Source organism: Typopeltis vanoorti, chromosome 1 (genome assembly GCF_054136105.1).
Source record: "Typopeltis vanoorti isolate ZY-2024b chromosome 1, IOZ_Tvanoo_1.0, whole genome shotgun sequence".
Lineage (NCBI taxonomy): Eukaryota > Metazoa > Arthropoda > Arachnida > Uropygi > Thelyphonidae > Typopeltis > Typopeltis vanoorti.
This window is the reverse complement of record NC_143549.1, coordinates 70,393,161-70,413,545: the sequence shown is the minus strand read 5'-3', so window position 1 is coordinate 70,413,545 and position 20,385 is coordinate 70,393,161. Positions and strand designations below refer to the sequence as shown.

The 20,385-nt window shown below is 35.2% G+C and overlaps 1 protein-coding gene across 2 annotated transcripts in view; it reads left to right on the top strand.

Moving 5' to 3' along the window:
* Su(var)3-9 (Suppressor of variegation 3-9) overlaps nucleotides 1–20,385 on the top strand; it is a 230,416-nt gene that overhangs the window by 134,847 nt on the left and 75,184 nt on the right. For both annotated transcript variants that reach the window (XM_090391165.1, XM_090391173.1), the window contains exons 8-9: nucleotides 6,665–7,310; nucleotides 15,705–15,806. In XM_090391165.1, coding sequence (XP_090247291.1) covers nucleotides 6,665–7,310; nucleotides 15,705–15,806 — 748 coding nt within the window. The remainder of the gene's footprint in view (nucleotides 1–6,664; nucleotides 7,311–15,704; nucleotides 15,807–20,385) is intronic.

Below are 20,385 nucleotides of genomic sequence, written 5' to 3'. Positions count from 1 at the left end.
GCCTCAGACGGCATGAAATTTTGTCATGTTGTACCATCATTTTGTATTTTAGTTTAAGCCAATAAGAATACAATTTGATAGGCTAACTCCCAAATTGCCATCCCATCCTCGTTTGTTCAGTATCACCCAACAGGGTGCACAACGAGAAGGTGAGGAGTGGACATTAGGTCAGAAGCCCTGGTTGGTTCTCCGAATTCCTTGAAAGGCTGTGTGAGGTCTCTGCTCAGTTATACAGCTTTGACCCTTACGCATCCCACTGCACAGGAACCTCCACAGATTTCCAACACTCATTGTAAGAGAGACCTGTTCCAAGCCCAACATATTCGTTAGCAGTTTGTTCATCGTTTTCATAAGTGTGCCCCAAGCAATAATTTCATCATCCCATAATCAAGATGTTCCGACATACTGGGAGTATTTTTCTGCAATGCAAATTGCATTCGGTTAGACCATGAACTGGTAACACAAATGAGAATCATAGACGTGTATTGGAGCAAGTGTGACAGTCTAAACGCAGTCAGTGCAGAACAGTGGTAAAACTTGGGATACCGAGGCAGTCATTACAGAGAATCCTTAAATAGCTGGGTGCCTTTTCGTGCTTCATTCAAGCGGGTCAGGGTTTAACAGCAATGGATTACACTGAATGGCAAGAATACTGTACATGCATGCATGCTTGCTGACCAATGTTGATGAAGATCTATTCTTCCTTGATAATGTCTGAACCTTGGACGAAGCACGTTTCCATCTAAGTGTCATGTAATTAGGTGAACATACAGGTTTCTTGGTTTTTGAGATCTGAATTTCTCCAAGAGAAACCTCTTCACAGCAAGAAGGTCACAGCATGGTATGCAGTTTCTGACCATTACATAATTGGGACCTACTTTATTGAAGAGGGTGGTATAACTGTGACCTTGAATACCAAACGTTTAGAATGTGTTGGTTCTGTTCACTCAGGATTTGCATAGGATGTGTCGTGTCAAAAACATTCCATTTTGTGTTGTTGTTCCATGTTGATCCAACAGGATGGATCAACCTGTCACACATCACGTGATTCTAGAACCTATTTATCACTACACTTCCTCAGGAGGCTCATTTCGAGCTTCACAGAATTTCCGTACCCTTCACGTTCTCCTGATCTCACATCACTTGATGCTTCATTTTGGGTATGGTGAAAGAATAGGTATTCCACTATGACCTATCTTCGAACCCTGATGAACTAAAGGATAAAATTATGTGATATGTCTAGTAAATGTCCCAACCCTTGTTTTCCAAGCGATAGAGAACCTTTGCATGTGCTACGAAACCCATCTTGAAAGACAAGGTGCCCATTTTGAGCATGTAATCTACTGTCTTAATGCTTTATTCAACTGAGATTCCACTGATGGTTGTGGATGTGCATATCATCTTGTGTAAACATATATTTCTTTGTTAATAAACCCATTTACTCCATAACACATATCGTTGTAGTTATTCACTACTTTTTTTTGCCATTCTGTGTTATTTTTATCATATAAAAATAAAATAAATAATGTTGTAAATTGATCATATAGCATGCTAGTATGAGCTTCATATCTGCTTAGGTTTTTTAACCTTTTCACTGCTAAGCTCAAGTTATCTCAAGTAGTTTAAAACTGGCATCCTTGCTGAACCCGTGTATTCTTGACCATACTTTACATTTTAAAAGTTATTCCACCAAAATAACTTTTAAACATGCTTAAAAGTTATTTTGTGTGGAATAACTTTTAAACACATTTAAAAGTTATTCTGCATCTGCTGTCTGAATGAAAATATTTGCACTTATATCTGAAGAGCTCTGCTGGGCAGTGTGTCATATGGGAAGCTTCTTTCATTGATAATAAAAAATAGTGCTTTTTTATTATCAGTGAAACTTAGAGACCATCAGAAATGAGAGACAGATCAGTCAGTCAATAGTGAATCTGCATTGTGTAATAGAATACCATAAGAATAACGTGAGCAGTTGATAGGTCAGGCATATAACAGTTCTAAATTCTCAGATGCTGTACAGTAAATACATAATTTTGCAGATATGCAACTAAGTTTTGTAAGAAATTTTTTAAAAATTTTCCTTGCATTGAGATCAACTATTAAATGCAGTGCACATCACCTGATGACCAATTCCCCAAAATTGAAAGGAAGACACTTCCCAACACTGGTTGGGAAGTGTCTTCCTTTTTTTTTGGGGGGGGGGGGACACCCAGATAGGGATAGACATCCAACATTTGTCAAATGCATGACAAATGTTGGGTGTCTATCCCTATTTCAAAATATATCATATAATTCATTTTTAATACAGAATGTTCAGTAAGATATATAAAAATACTGATCAAGATTTTCAATAAATCATAATTTAGGTGATGAGTAGAAAGACTTGTTCATTTACAATTCATGCTGAATTTTTTATTACTGTTTAATTCACAACATGAGACACTAATACAAAAATAAATAATATATTTATTTACTTAGTTGCTGATATTTTGCCCCCCCCCCTCCCGCATTTTCAGAGCACAAACAGTTTGTCATAGTATGCATACAGTAGCAATTAGTTAATAGCAGGAACATTTTAAATTGTAACAGCTAGTCAGCTAGTAACAAACCTCTCTCTCTCTGTATCCAACAATAGATGGATACAGAGAGAGTATTCATTCGATCTTAAAAGGCTGTCTCCTAGATTTTTGGTAAATTGATACAGCTGTGCTAGAAGTCTGGAGAAACATTTTAAAGCTGCTACTAATTCCAAAAACAGTCTCTCTCTCTGTCTCTCGCTCTGTAGCACTTTGTTCTGTAAAAGGTTATTCAAGGTGTGATCTGCCAATCCCGGCTTGTCATAGTGATCATGCCGAATGTGTGTTTTATGTTCTCTGAGGCAGATACCAACAGATCTTTTCTGTCTGTCATAAGATAGGTCACAGGTACAGGGCATTTCATAAACTCCTGGTTGTGTGAAAAAAAGGAGAAAGTTTGTCCCCTAGGTGAATGGATGAGGGTTGGCAGTTTAATGTATGGTTTACATGTAGTGTGGAGCTGGTATTTGAGTACTCTGCATATCTTTTCAGATAGTCCAGAACACACAGAATTATAAGTTTGCTGCTTTTATAGAGTTTGAGTTTCAGAACAGGAATTAAACCTGAAGATTCAGTGGCATGCCGTGAAGAAAACATTGATTGATTTAGCCAGAGAGGCATGTGGAGAGGTTGTTTGCAAGGATAGAAAAATCAGAACTCCATGGTGGACACAGGAAGTTAAAGAGGCAGTGAAGAAACAGAAGAAAGCATATCGAAAGTTCCTGGTGAATAAGTTAGCTTGTGCTCTTAGAGAAAACAGAGACAAATGCAAGAAAGCTAATAAACACTGTTCAAAACTCATCATCATCAAATTCCTGACTCCTCGAGGGGGGGGGTGAAACTAGCAAAATAAAAGTCATAGGAAGACTTTGCAAGAACAGAAAATAGATATCAGGAAGGGGCAAAATATTGTCGAGCCTGTTGAAAAGCTCAGAAATGGAGGAAAGAGTGCTATAAAAGGAATTAGAAATGATAAAGGTGACAAAAACTAGAGAAAAAGATATCCTTTATATATATGGAGTAATTACTCCGAAAAATTGGTAAATTAAGCAATCAGTGACAGCACAGTGGTAAAAAAATGCTCAACAGGCATGCAATCAGGATTACATATCCATACTTGAAGTAGAAAATGTCAACAAAAGCCTGAAATGTGAAAGGCAGCAGGAGAGATGATATTCAACCAGAAATGCTCAAGTATGGAGATATAAAAGTCTTACAGTGGCTGCACTGCACTGCATAGTTCAGAAGGCCTGGACAGAGGTATTTTCCTACTAGTGTTCCTGGTAAGATTTATGCAAATACTTAAGAAATCGTTTGAGAAGGATTGTGGAAGGGAAGCTTGGTGAAGAACAAGCTGGATTCAGACATTGTGAGGATCAGATTTTCACTTTACAACAAATAGCTGAGAAATAGTGGGAATATAACAAAGATCTGTATTTAAGTTTTGTAGACCTGTAAACCAATGGATGGAGGAAGACCAAGAAGAAGAAGGTGGGGGGATGAACTGGAACAAGTTGCAAGAGTGAGATGAATGCGAGAGGCAGAAAACCAAGTGGTCTGGAAAACCATGGGAGAGACCTTCGTCCAGCAGTGGACAGAAAAAGAAGGTTGAAGAAGACCTGCAAAAGGCATATGACAAAGTGATAAGCTATTCAATACAGTTATATGGTGTAAATGGGATATTATATCAAGCAGAAAATAGTGTCTATTTAAGCTGTAAGTCAGCAGTTAGACTTGAAGGAAGTACAGGAAGTTAGTTTGATGCTAAATCTGTTGTCAGACAAGGATGTACATTAAACCTGATATCAAAATTGGAGATTCTCAGCTTTTTAATTTTTGCAGATGATGTTATACTTTTAAATAAATCCAGTACAAGTTTGCAAGATTCCCTGAATAAATTGAATAAATTCGGTAGGAAAATACCAAATAACAATGCTGGCCTGGTTGGCCAAGTGGTTAGCGTATCCGCTCTCCAACCAAAAGGCTACAGGTTTGAATCCTGCTGTGGGCATGGATGTTTGTGATTGTCTGTGAAAATACTAGTGGTGGTGGTCAGTGGTAGATTGCCTTGGTGTAGATGATGAAGGTAGTTGCATTTGGTCGATTGGTGGGGATGGAGAGTTGTAGAGTAGGTGCTCTCCCTCGATGAGTCTTTAGACTCCCTGGAGGTGTAACATAATAATAATAATAGTAATAATAAAAATCAGCAGTAACAAGACAAAGAGAATGAAAATAGGCAGGAACATTGAAAATATGAACTGCAACATGAATGGAGAATCTATAGAACAAGTAAAACATTTCAGCTACTTAGGCACAATTTTTAGTGAAGATGGTAAATTAAATATGGAAATATACAACAGAATCAACAAAGCTAGTGTGGTTGGAAGTCAACTGAATAGATTTATATGGAATAAGAGAGAAATTAGTCAATACACTACAGTAGCTATATACAAGACAGTGTTCAAACCAATTTTAACTTATGAATCTTAGAGCTGGGTTAGAAATAAATGCTTGCACAAAGACTAGAGACCGCAGATATGAGAGTTCTGAGAAAGATTAGGGTGTGAACAGATGGCATCAGTGTCAATATCGTATTAAAAACAAGGATATTAGGAAAGAACTTGATGTTGTTAGCATCCATTCATGTGTTAGCAGAGCTGATCTCAGGTGGTATGGTCAATTAAACAGAAAGGGGAGATGAAAGATTAGCAAAACAGGTCTTCTCTCCCAGGTTAGCAGGAAAAAGACCCAGAGGAAGACCAAGATGTAGGTGGATTGATACAGTAAAATGTATCTTAGAAGACAGAAATATAAGATCTGATAATGTTGGAGTCTTGACAAATAACAGATTGATGTGGAGGAAAATTGTTGATAGAAAGTTCATAATGATGTAAGTGTTTTATGTAGTACTGGCAAATTCCTGACATATATACCCTTTGAGGGTACATGTCAGGAATTTGATGATGATCATAATATTTCTGCTTTTTTCTAATGCATTATCATCATGACGCCCTCCATGGAGTCAGCAGATTCATTGTGGTAGGTTCATTCAACTAACAACATATTCTTGTAATGCATTCCATTTGCCACACTCCAACATCACTTCTAGGGGTGGCCTCTAGTTCATCCCTCCTGTTTTATAATTCCTCGAATTAATCCAATAAAATCTCTTCACTAACTTAAACACCGCTGTTGTATCACCTACAACAGTTACAATTACCATTACAATTACCATAAATGTGAATTTATGGTAATTGTAAAAATCAATTACCATAAATTCACATTTATGGTAATTGATTTTTACAAGTGGTCAGTGAAACTTGACCCAAAGTCATGGTAGTTAAAGTTTATGGCCACATTGCTTAGGTGGTTAATCCATAACGTTTGATAACTTCAATGTTAAAGAGAATACTAACTTGTAGGAATAAGGAAGTTTTTCTTCCATCATACAACAAAGCCTTTGATAAGAAGACCACACAGTTTGTTCAGAGATGAGGAGACAATTGAAAAGATCCATGTGTGTGTGTGTGTGTGGTGGGGGTAATCCAAGATGATGTCTTGCCTGTTGAACTGTGCATATGAAGACTACATTTCCCACAAGTTGTGGGAATGTGGTTTTCAAAGTTGGGGTAAATGGATCTTACTTTGTATCTATAGTGTGATTTTATAGCTCATGGCAGGTGTGAGAGAGGAACTCGGAATCATCACTGGAAAAATAATAAGGATGTGGTTAGTTAATAGGCATGAAAGATTTGGGTTCTTTTCATGGTTTCTGTTGAGTTCATATGGAATTGGCTGCCAGTGGATGTTATGAGTGTTTCTTAAAATGTTTTCAAAGAAAAAATCTAATATTTAGGCATAGTGTGACAGGGAAAAGACTCTCCTTGATAATTCGTTGACTTCTTGGAGGAGCCTGCATAATAATAATGATAATTACTTAACTAATGAAAATGTTTAATTATATTTGCAGTACATTTTGTGGCATGTTAAAATGGCATTTCTACCAAGCTAATTTTATTCTAATTCAATATATAATAGATCTTTATATACAATGATTATATCTCTTATTATTTATTTTATTTTAGAGAACAGTGTCTAAAAAAAGAGATAGCAGACCGTAAAAAGGTGAAACACATTAGTTTCGAAGTGTGTAAATCTGATGGAGACGTAGCCATTTTGCTCAAGTTAACTAGGAATGCCCTAGATGTTGTGAATGATGTGAATCTCTCCAAAATAAGAAAAGACTTCAAACAAAAGCTCCTGAAGTTTTCAAGCCAAGTCACTTCCTTCAAGGCATTTGTTAAGAAACTAAAAATTGAAAATAGATTTGGCAGTGTTGACAATTTTTTAACTTTTGCTGAGACTCGTAAACAGATTATTCCCAAACTAAAACAGTGGGAATATGATATTAATCAGTTATCAAATGAAGCTGTACCTATAATAGTAGAAAACTATGTTGATACAGAAGGACCACCAGCAAATTTTGTGTACATAACAGATTATAAACCTGGTGATGGGATACTCATTCCTGATGATCCATTGGTAGGTTGTGAATGTCAGAACTGTTATGAGAGCAAAAAGAAATGTTGCACAAGTCAGTCTAGTGGATGTTTTGCTTATAACAAGTATGGACTTCTGAATGTTCCAAAGGGTACTCCTATATATGAGTGCAACAAGAGATGTAAGTGTGGACCAGATTGTTTAAACCGTGTCGTTCAGAAAGGAAGAAAGGTAGGGAATTTATTCTATATTTATTTAGATGTTAGCAGATTCTTAAATTTGATCTCTCTCTCTCTCTCTCTCTCTCACACACACACACACACACACACACACACACCACACAGAGAGAGAGAGAGAGAGCAATGAAGATGATCTTTGAATAATGTATTTTGCTTAAGTTTGCTATCTTTTTTCATGTAAGGATATTTTGCAAAAGATAAAAATATATAACAGACATTTGTTTATATTTTATTTATTTATTTTAATCTAATGAGAAAATAAACATGTAAAATTATGAATAAAATGGTTTGAAAACAAAAATGAAAGTATTGCTTATTTGGAGTTGATCTGATTTGAAAATATCTTGCTTTCATGTAATTAAATTACTATTTTTGTGATGTGATGGGTCATTAGTTTCCTTTTAAAACAACAGCAATAATCTACCATCACTGACGTTTTGGTGCCCCCCCCCTTGTGTATTCTTGCTGATCTGATTATTTATGCCCTTATGCAGGCAAGTGACTAAAGAGAAAGAAGGAACTAGTTCCTACTTTTCAAGGAAAGAAAGGAAGATAAGAAGCATGTTTACTAAGAAACTGAACTGACTGTGTGTGGATCTAAGAACTCTAATTACATAAGATGATCTTTGAATAATGTATTTTGCTTAAGTTTGCTATCTTTTTTCATGTAAGGATATTTTGCAAAAGATAAAAATATATAACAGACATTTGTTTATATTTTATTTATTTATTTTAATCTAATGAGAAAATAAACATGTAAAATTATGAATAAAATGGTTTGAAAACAAAAATGAAAGTATTGCTTATTTGGAGTTGATCTGATTTGAAAATATCTTGCTTTCATGTAATTAAATTACTATTTTTGTGATGTGATGGGTCATTAGTTTCCTTTTAAAACAACAGCAATAATCTACCATCACTGACGTTTTGGTGCCCCCCCCCTTGTGTATTCTTGCTGATCTGATTATTTATGCCCTTATGCAGGCAAGTGACTAAAGAGAAAGAAGGAACTAGTTCCTACTTTTCAAGGAAAGAAAGGAAGATAAGAAGCATGTTTACTAAGAAACTGAACTGACTGTGTGTGGATCTAAGAACTCTAATTACATAAGAACACAAGCAGCAACTGGTGAACATCCATATAGTTTAACTCCAAACATCATACCAAAACTCTATTCTGGGGGGGGGGGGGAGGTAATTTGAGGTTTATATAGTATTTGGAGTTGTACAGGTAAGAAATATGACTGCTTGAACAAAACAGCCATTCAGGTTTTCAAGAGCTGAGGAGGCTATGACCATGAATGTTTGTGCAAGAAACGTTTGATGAAAAAAACTCTGTTTTATTTGCAAGGTTGTCCTCACCTCAATGGAAAATGGCAAGGAGATTAGCATGCTTATGAAAGATCTTGAAGCTTAGATCTCTTGAGCACTACCAGACCTGGCGACAAATGAAGAATAGTTGTATTAGACATTTAATGGAAGGAAAATAGCACAAGGAATGAATTAAACAACATTTTAATATTACAGTATATTGTCTTTTCAGAATGAGATGGCTCATTAATTAGCTTTAATCATATTGTTCAGGGCTCAAATAATGTGCTTTTCCATGACAAATGAGGATTTTTAAGTGACAAATAAAAAAAAAATGAGACAGTTTGTTTGATTAACTTAATTCTGATTCTGTGAACCTTGTTTATTATGCTTGTTAGGATATGGCAATGATTACAGACTGCCAATACATCATTGATTTTTCATAATGGAATACGATCCATTAGAGGGTAGGGCATACAAGCATTATGAAAACAATCTTGGCATAACACAAAGTAACCAGCTATTTATGGCACTGTAATAGATTTATTTTATTTGCACTATTTATAATTTCAGGGGTTGAAATGATTTTGAACCAAAATAAAATGCCCCTCTCAGAACCATTCAAAAGAAACTTTTTAATTGCACAAATTAATAATCCCAGATAGAAAATTTTCTGTTATTGTAAATTTTTTATCTATCTGGATTGCTATCCAGATTGGAACAATTTATTTGCTCCTCTGAAGATATATTTCTGGGTTGGAGCAAAAAAAAAAAAAATTTCACTCCATAAAATAATGTTCTATTTGAAAAAAATAAAAAATAAAATAATATACATATATATATATTGACTATTCAGTATTAATTTAAAAATTATGATAATGAAAAAATAACAAGGAAAAAAAATACTGATAATTTAATTTGCTTGAAATACATAATAGAAATTTTTTTGCTTCGAACCAGAATGATAAAAAATTTTTTGCTTCTTTGGATCAAATCCTCAAAGATAGATATCCTGGAACTGAAATTAAACATCAGTTGTTTCACTAGGATAAAAATATATTTACAAAAAATAGATCATTCTACTCTGAAATAATTCTGAGGGATCAAAAGGGATTTGTTCTTCGGAGATTTATTTCAACCCTGATTTATTCATGTATAATTATTATTAATTACTTTTTTTTTTTTTAGTAGTATAAAATAGAAAGAAACCAATTACAGATATTGGTAGTTGGCTTATTTTGTATAACCAGTAATGGAATATGCAAAATTTGAACCCATCATTGTGGATATTAAATCTTGTAAAGAAATATTGCAGATTTTTTATATTTTCCACATAATTGATTCTAAAAGCATCACCTAAATGTTTTTTTAATGTTTTCTCATTTGCCACCATGTCATACGATATCACTGACCTTCTCCATTTGACAGTTACAGAGCCAAGAATTGAGAAAATTCGCTAATAGTTAAATATATGTATAGACCTAAAGGTTTATTTCATTGAGAGGTTTTATGTTGATTTCAAATGTTTTACTCTCAACGTTTGTTTATAAAGGCACAGAAGAAATTTTCTATAGAAGTGATTCAAGACATACTATAAAGCATTAGAACCAAAAATATGTGAAAATGATCATGAATCATTAATAAATAAATAAATAACAATAAATGCTCATTTATATCACTAATAAAATGCACGAGTTTTTCTTCACATCTCATAGGCTGGTAAACACAATATAAGTGTTTTTTTATGTTGGGCCCATATATGAGAGGTTGGCTGATCAACCTATAGTACTTTAAAACCATATATGGGTAGTGGAATGGAAAAGGAGGAACTTGTTAACATTCAATTTGAAAGCCTGTATATTGTATTCCTTGGGAAATACCTCAGGGGGAAGACTGTTCCACAGTACAGCAGTAGCAAGGATGAAGGAGGAGGAAAAGAAACTTGTTTTGTGGGTTTCAAGGTGTACTGTGAAGGGATGTTGGGAGGTGGCATACGTGTTCCAATGGGTTTAGTACAGAGTGGGGGAATTATTGATGTTGTTTCAGATGAGCATTTTCCATGAAAATATTTGCAGTCTCTACAAATTGCAGAGACTAAACGTTTATGTGAAAGTGGGTGGAGTGAGTCGGTAAGAGATGGATCATTTATCAGTTTAATTGCTCTCCTCTGTATTGAGTCAAGCATTTATTTTGAGGGAGCTTTTATGAGCCCCACTCCAAATGTGAGAACAGTATTCAATGGCTGGGCAGATTTGCGATTTGTATAAGGTTAACAGCTGTTTTGAAGTGAAGTAACGTCTTGAGCAAAAGAGAAAGCCTAGTTTTTTGGAAGCTGATGATGCAATGGTTGTGATGTGTTTATGCCAGGAGAGGCCTGATGTCATGGTAATTCTGAGAAGAGAAATTTCATCTTGTTTGGGGATTTGAGTGTTATCAAAAATAATACTGGGGGAAAATGGTTCTTTTTTGTGGGAAATAAGACAGAACTGGGTTTTACTAGTGTTGAAGTTGATGAGGTTAATCTGAGCCCCATCGGAGTATGTTTTGGAGGTCTGCGTTAAGGGAAGTTGTGGTTGATGTTGTGTAGTTTAAGGTTTATCAAATGAAAGGGAGGAGTGCAATGTGCTGTCATCTGCAAAACTGTGTATTGGGGTTGGAGGTCAACTGAAGTAGGTCATTGATGTATAGAAGGAATAGGGTTGGTGAGAGAACTGAACCTTGTGGGACCCCGCATTAGTTGAATAGTGGAAGGATAGGGAACCATCTACCATTACACATAGTGTAATGGTAGATGGTTCCCTATCCTTCCAGACAGGAAGCTGGCAATCCATCTGCAGAAGTCCTGAGACAGTCCAAATGATGAAAGTTTGCTTAGTTGGCCTTTGTGCCAGACCCTGTCAAAGGCATTAGAGATATCGAGTGCAACTACTTAGGATTTGCCAAATTTTTCCATGGTATATGTCCAGAGATGGGTGATATATGTGAGAGCAGGTCACCTGTTAATCGGCATCGGCGGTATCCGTACTGGTGGTCACTTAATAGCTGGATACCTTCAAGGTAGAGTAGTAGTTGAGAATTGATGATTTTCTCCATCACTTTAGATAGGATTGAGGCGAGTGAAATAGGGCGGTAGTTAGATGGCAGCGATTTGTCTCCCTTTTTTGGGAATTGGTTGAATATAGGCCAATTTCCAGGCTTTGGGATATATACCAGTGGAGTAAGATAGAAGATAGTGTGTATGGATGGCATAGGATAGGAGTCGGCTCTGCTGCACAGACCTTCAGGACAATTGGAGGAATGCCATCAGGGCCAGGGGCTTTTTTTTTTTTTTTTTTTTTTATCTAATTTTGACAACAGGTTTATGATCTCTTCTGGCAAAAGGATACAGGGGATATTGTATGTTGGGCAGTTGGAATGACTAGGGGGGGGGGGGGGGCATATACCATTGTCAGTCATGCGTGCATTGCAGGCAAAGTGTGAAGCCAGGAGATTAGCTTTTTCTGTGGGTGATGTTGCAGTTGAGCCATCTGGGTATGATAGGAGTGGGAGTAGTGTAGGGCAAAAGTTGCGACCAGTTGCTTTGGCAACAAACCAGTGTCTTTTGGTTTGGCTGCCGCTAGGACAGGCTTCAAGTTTCCTGCTTTTTGCCCATTCAAATTCTGTTTTGGAATCATTGATAATTTTTTTGCATCTGTTTCGGGCTTCAGTATAGGCACTGAAGGAGGACGGAGTTCTTAATTTGAGCCAGTTGTGGCATGCCTGGTTTTTCATTTGTACAGCCTTGGCACATCTTTTGGAGAACCAGGGTTTGGATAGGGGACGGCAGTTCAGAGTGGTGTGGGGAATGTATGTTATCATGCCAGTGAGGATTACTTTAGTGATGTGTTCAGTGCATATGTTTGGATTAGATGACTGCAAACAATAGTCCAACCAAGGGAATGAAGCATAGTAGTCTCTCAGGCTGTCCCATTTGGCACTGTTATAATGCCAGACTACTCTTGTGCAGGTGTGACTGTGTAAGCATTGTTGCATGGGACAAGAGATGAGCACTAGGTCGTGGCCAGAATTACCCAGGGGGTAATTCTGACCACGACCCAGAGATCTAGGATATTTGGGGAGAGATCCATTACCCAGAGATCTAGGGTATTTGGGGAGTGATTTGGGTTATCTGGTATTCTGGTTGGCTTGTAAACTATTTGTGTAAAGTTGTTGGTGATGGCAAATATTTCAGTGTCTCTGCCTGCAGGATCTGTACAACTGGAAGAGGAAAGCCAGTTGGTGTTATGGACATTAAAATCACCTAGGAAGATGATTTCACTATTAGGATAGTGGGACTGGAGGAAATCAACTTTTTAGAAGAGGAAATTAAAGAGCTCAGAGTGGTTGGTGGTATTGGGAGAGCGATAGAGACAGCAGATGAATTTTACTGAGTTGGGGAGGGATTTTGGCTTTGGCATCACTAGTTAAACAGGATAAAACTTAGCCATATCATTAGCATGAGCGTTTAAGTTGACCAAGTCCATTGAGCACACAGCTATGATATTCAGGAACCTCTGATATGTTAAATGACTAGTGACATAATTGCTAATGCAAAATTTTTCAATTCCTGACTATATTGCTAAGATAGAGAATGTTGGAAAAGTTTGTGCATGTTCTTGTCTCCGTAAGTTTTTCTTTATAGTATAAAAGAAAGATTCCCATTTGGAAAATGTTTAAGGTGTATAAAAAAAAAAATACCACACTATTGTTAATCTCTTTCCATTGTAAAATGGATACTTGAATGTCAAATATTGAAGCGGATGAGGCATGTTTCTAGGCTATGAGGCCAGACTTCCAATGCATCATCAATATATCTAGGTCAGCAGTTAAGTTGGTCTGTATTAAGAGCATACTTTCCTAAACTCTATAAAAATTGACCAGGAGAGGTGAATGGATAGAACACATTGCAGTACTTTCTCTCTATATGGTTTGTTTTTCCAAGAGAAGTAATCTGCATGATGACAAGAGAGTCGAGACTTCTGATGTCATAGGCAGGAGACATATTTTTAAGTACAGTTACACCCCGAGTTACATAAGTAATGTGTTCCGTAAACCTTTACGTAAGTCGAATTTGTAAATTACATACATACAATAAAATGTTCGATGGCTACTCATACTGCTGTCTTACATTACATTTTTTGCCATTAATCAGATATTTTCCATTTTTAATATTTTTCATTTTTTGGGTGATGAAAAAAGAATTCAATTATAAAAAAATTATCAGTTGTATTTGAATAATATACATATTGTAAATATAAAGTATGGAAAATACATAATATAAAAACAAACTGAAATCTTCAACTTTTCTTCTGAAGTAATTGCAGACCTTCGTTTTTTAGATTTATTACCAGTGCATTCGGTTTTGCGTTTGCATTCCATTTTAAGGGTAAAAAAAACAACGAAACTAGCGGTGATAACAAGTGACAGCTAACCTGCGAGGCATCTTCTACTGTACTGCAATAAGGCTGTCAAAGACACACCTGCACAAAGCTGCAAACATGTTCACACACACACACACGTGCGCGCGTGTAGATTTATTACGTAACTGCGAATTTACATAAGTCACGTGTTACTTAACTTGGAGTGTAACTGTATTAAGCTGTCATTCAAGAAGAAGAATGGAGTTTGTCATTGCCAAAACTTTGAGGTTAAGATGGACCATAATATTGTAACTTGGTAAGTAGATTTCTGCGTGAAAGCTACTCAAATGCTCTTATTAATTGTTGGGACTCTGGGTAGTTAAAAAGTTGGTTGTTGATAATCTTTTCCATTGTGTTTAGGAGAAGTGTGGAGGGGGTAAGGACTATGGGATTACAGTTGATGGCTTTTTTGTGCTTTCATGCATTACTTAGACATATGATACTGGTTGGGTACTAATTTTGGAGCACAGATTTTGAGTAAAATTGTCTCAAACTGGATCAGAAAGTTATTGATACCCATTCTATTAAAGATTCTTTTGATATCCTCTCAAATGTTCAGAAGAGATATGCATACTGGCCTTGATGGGTATACACATCCATAATTACATGGACACAAAGTGCTCATTAAAGTCAATATAACTTTTAGATATTATAAAAATAATATGGATACAAACTATATATTTTTGATATATTTTAACCTGTGTGGCCGTTTTGATGGTTAATCATCTACACCAGTGCTTCCAAACTTCTGGCCCCCTTTGGAAAAATTAAAATATTTCACCCCCCCCGAAAAAAAATCGTAATACAGACATATATTATTATAATATTTATTGTATTTATATTCAATACAAAACATACACAGCGAATATTGCAAAAATCAAATGCGAATATTACATTTTTAGCATCTTACGTACACATTTGACATGGCACATTATCTCATTTTTATATAGATAGATATATTGCTATTGTACATTTGCAGCACAAGCACATGAAACGTAAAACGATTAGTAGTGATGGATGTGTTTCAATACTGCTACACCAGTATCAGGTGAAATATCTGAAACTGCAATTCGTAGATTTCTGCTTTGAAATGAAACTTATATGAATAAGCATATATTTACTAATATTCATTAAGCACTGAAATACGCAGGAAGCAAAATCTTGCGAACCCACACCAATGTGGGATTTTTTTCCATTAAAATATAAAAAATAACAAAAAAGAAATAATAAATAAAAATTAAATATGTTTCTTTTAAGATATAAAAAAAACGGTCTTAAAACATTTTAAATTGGTTTTCATTATTTCACCCCCCCCTCAACAAAACCTATGGCCCCCAAGGAGCTTGCAGCTCACAGTTTGGGAAGCGCTGATCTACACCATATTTTCTCAACATAGTAATTGCCCTTCATAATTTTCTATAACAATATATTATTTTCATAAGGATTATCAGAATTTAGAGAGTGATAAAGATAACAAGTGAATGCAGCAAAGTTTAGCAAGGAATTTCAGTTCATTTATATAATGTTTTTATTTAACCATAGCTAAAATGGAGTAAGTTGACATTTTTTTTTTTTTTGTGTGTTCATCTTTCTCTGAAAAATAATATACATATTTTCAGATTGAGTTAGCAATTTTTAAAACAGATGATGGAAGAGGATGGGGAGTTAAAACATTAAAAAAGATCAGAAAAGGAGAATTTGTGATGGAATATGTTGGTGAGGTAAGAAAATTCTATTTTATTTTTTTCCACTGTAGCTTTAAATTATGACAAATGCATTAACTTAAGTAAATTATTGTGTATCTCAGCCACAAGGGGTAGGTTATGTATTGTACATTTCGCACCAGTATGGACCAAGGATTAAATAATTCAGCATCCTGCTCTTAGCAACCAAGCATTAAATTATTATTTTTATGGCTATTTTGCCTGCTTTTGTTTAGAGTACCCCTTTGCACTCCTAAACAAAAACAGGCAAAATAGCTGTAAAAATAATAGTTTTTAAGAGGAGTAATGGATGGGAGTTTTCCCAGAAATAATACCAAGCATTAAATTTTTTCAAGCACTTCATGCCTCACATAAATAGGATGATGGTTTCACAGGATCAATGAAATTCATCCACAACTTGAAGATTTAGCTCACAAACATCCTTGGTGGCCCAGCAGGATTTGAGTAGACAGCATGTTGTTTGGAGAACACACACATTATCCACTCATCTAACTAGTTTGTTGTCTGAGTATATAACTGACATTTTCATACACAAAAGAATTGTATGTACTTTGTTTTCACTAAACTTACGACTTTAAGCCAGCTGCTGAAAAATATTGTTGTGTTTTTTTAATATTGCTGTCCTAGTAACAACTTTCTTTCATAAAACACAATAATGCTATAAAAATGTGCCATTGTAAAATTTATATCATCTGTGATATTATAATAATATATATATATATATATATATATATATATTTGTAAACTTGTCGTCGTCGACTATGCCTTTGTACTACCCCCTTTTAGTGGTACTGTTTTACTGTGCCTTAACTTCTATTATCAACTCACAGATAAGACATTAACTCTCTTACCAATCAATCCTACCAGGTCTAATTTTTGTTCCCCCTGTCATTAAACAGACCTAAAGTTGTCAGCCTATTTAATATATGCAGTTCACCAACTTTCTCACAAATCAATCAGAAAAAATTTATTCTTTTATCGACTGCATTAAGATAAATTTTCACAAATTTATCTTAATGCAAGTTGTGGCTAACCAAAATTTAATATGCACTCAGGTTTGCTAATTTTTTTGAAGATAATGCATTTTATTCTAAGCAAAAAAATACAATACACATAGGAGAAGTAATCTCAATAAGCCATTTCACTTATTAAGAAGGCAATATTTACATTCAAGTGCAAGTCGTGGCTAACCAAAATTTAATATGCACTCAGGTTCATTAATATTTTTTAAGATAGTGCATTGGCTAGAGAACAAGAGGTAGTTACAAAACATTTTATTCTAAGCAAAAAAATACAGTACACATACACATAGGAGAAGTAATCTCAATAAACCGTTTCACTTACTAAGAAGGCAATATTTACATTCAATCTTTAAATACACTCATTGCTGAGTTACCTCAATTTAATATCAACTAACTTAATCAAATAGTAGTTTCCTAATCACAACTAAGCACATATTCATTCGTTAAACCAACACGTTAACATTTCAACTTCCTTTAAAAACATTGACTTAACTACCTCTTAGTTATATACAATTCCCTATAAGCACATATACAATATCGATTTGTAAGCCCTTGATATTAACAAAACGGTGTTTACTTACATAAACCATTGGATAGACAGTCCAATTAGTTGGATCGATTCGACATTGCATCCTGTTCCTGGGTGATTATGGCTACTTGGACGATTCTGGCGGTACTAATACAGAAGTTTCCGGGAAAGCTTTTGTTGGAATTTCCATTGGGAACTTGCTGGAGAATTGAATACATAATCACCACGAAGTCTGCGGATAACCTATGCTCTCGTAGCATGTCCTTGCTTCCTCGGAACCATCATCGGGAAATACGGCCTCTCCTAAATCCACGTCGGAAGCATGTCCTCGGAACTGGACAGCACTGGGAACCTACTCTCTGGAGACGAAAATCAAAAGGGAAAAAGCAGAAAGCCCCAAAAGTGAAAAAAGTCTCCTCTAGTTTGTCTCAGTCCTCCTTTATACAAACCCCAGTCCTTTGTTCTTTATGAAGTAGTTCTCGGGATTAGCACTACCGTGATGATCATTCTTGTTCCCTCCATTCTTGGTGCCTTTTTCTAACATCGTATGACCTTGCGACCTCTTGTTGCTTTGTCATTGTGATAATCTGGGCTAATCCCTTACTCACTGTTTTACACACAGATCAACTTACATTGATATTTTATGCACTTTTACAGCAGAATTATTTACTCATTTTAGTACAATATAATTTTCCAAATTCAAAATATTCAGAAAACTCTGTAAAAACGAATGCAAAAAAAAAATTTAATTATGCAAGAGATTTTACAGTGCAGTTAATTGGATATGTATCTTTTGGAAAGACCTGGGTTTGCTGCATCCTATTTAGGATGCAAAAGCTTGACAAGTGAAGATGAGTTATTAAGTTTCATGTTGAAGTGGAAGTGTTTCCTCCTTAAAACCCAGATTTCTACTACCATGCTAATCTGAATGAACTATGTGCAGAATATAAGCAACTTTAATTACAGAAAACACTACTATAGCAAACTCACTTATAATGAACTAATGAAAAAGTCCTGACTGCTGTCCTCTAGATACAATGCAGTACTAAAAGAAATTTACTATATCAAACTATCCACTAATATAACAGACATTTCCTGTGGTCCCATATATTAGCCTAGGACCTTAAGGATCGAGTGTACCTTCTTCTTGAGTGAACCTGCAATTGAGCAGGTTCTTCTTTTAGGAGCAAAAACTTTTCTTCCACTCTCTTCTGTTCTGAACCTTCTCTTTCAAGGTTGTGTACCTGTCTCTATTCAGTATGTTATCTAGCATTGTTTTCCTTACTCTTCCTCTGGGTCTTTTTTGTCTATTTTTCCTTCGATGGCATCCCTGATGATTCCATTCCCTCTCAGAATATGTCCGATCCAGTTTCCCTTTCTTCATTTTATCCTCCTTAACAGACTTCTTTCTTCTTCTACTCTTTTTAAGACCTCTTCATTAGTCATTTTATCTATCCATTTGATTTTTTCCATCCTTCTCCAAATTCACATCTCAAAACTTTCCAAAATCTTAATTTCTTCTTTCTTCAATGTCCAAGTTTCAGCTGCATAGAGGGCAACACTCCACACATAACATTTTATTAGTCTTTTTTTTAGGTTTCTATCCATTTTGCTTCTAAATAAATACCATTTTCTATTAAAGGCATCTCTTCCCATCGCTATTCTTGCTTTTATGTCACTTTTACATCTTCCATCACTCCTAATAACACTTCCTAGATATTTAAATGTCTTTACTTGATTCAATTTTTCCCCCTTTATTCTGATATCCATATTTGCCTCTTTCCTTGCTATTTTCATTCCATAATTGATACAGAATTCCAGTAATCTGGTCAACAGATGTAGTCCTGTTTCAGTATTTGATAATAATGCCTCGTCGTCTGCATATCTTATTGCAATTATCTGTCTACCTCCAATCTTTATTTCTTCTTCTGAATTCTTCAGTGCTTCTTTTAACATTGCTTCAGAATACATGTAAAAAAACAAAATTGGTGACAGAGAACAGCCTTGTCTTACTCCTCGTCCAATGATACCTGGTTCTGTTGTACCATATATGTCTCTCACCATGGCAGTTTGTCCCATATATAGTGAAATAATTAGCCTTCTGTCTTTCCAATCTATACCAATCTTTTCCATTACTTCCACCATCTTATCCCATTTTACACAGTCAAAAGCTTTTTCAAAATCTATATAACAGATATTAACTTCTTTATTCACTTCTAGACTTCTTTTACTTACTTTTCTTAACAGTCCAATTGCATCTCTTGTTTTCCCCTACTCTTCCCAAAACCAAACTGATCTTCTCCAAGAAATTTTTCCACCTTAGATGCAATTCTTCATGTTAAGATTCTCATAAGTTATTTTTGATGTATGGGAAATGAGGCTCATTGTTCTAAAATCCTTGCAGTTCACTGCATTATTTTTCTTTGGTATAGGTATAAATATTAAGGTCATAAAATCTTTTGGTAATTCTCCTTTGTTATAAATTAAATTTATTATTTTGGTTATTTCTTCAGTTCCTTTCTCTGAAGTTGTTTCAGGAATTCTGCAGGTATTTCATCTATTCCTGCTGCCTTTTCACATTTTAGTTCTTTAATGGCCATTTCTACTTCTGTCTTCAAAATCTCTGGGGCTAGATCATCTTCATTTACTTTCTTTATATCTTCTAATGGCAACTCATTTGGTCTATTTTCCTTGTCGTATAGATCTTCAATATATTCCATCCATCTCATTAGGATTTTATCTTCTTCATTATGATTTCTCCATTCTTATTTTCTATGCCTCTAGCTCGAATTCTATTTCTCTTGTGATTCATGCTTCTTGCTTTTTCATACAAAAGATCATACCTTCCCACTCTCATAATTTTCCATTTCTTCACATTGTTTTTTAATACAATCTTCTCTACTTCTTTCTGCTTCCCTTCTCAATTTGTCATTCAAGGTTCTGTATTGTATTTTCCCTTCTGGGGTGTCTTTATTTTTCCATTTTCTTCTTTCTTCCATTAGAGAAATCATCTCATTAGTTATCC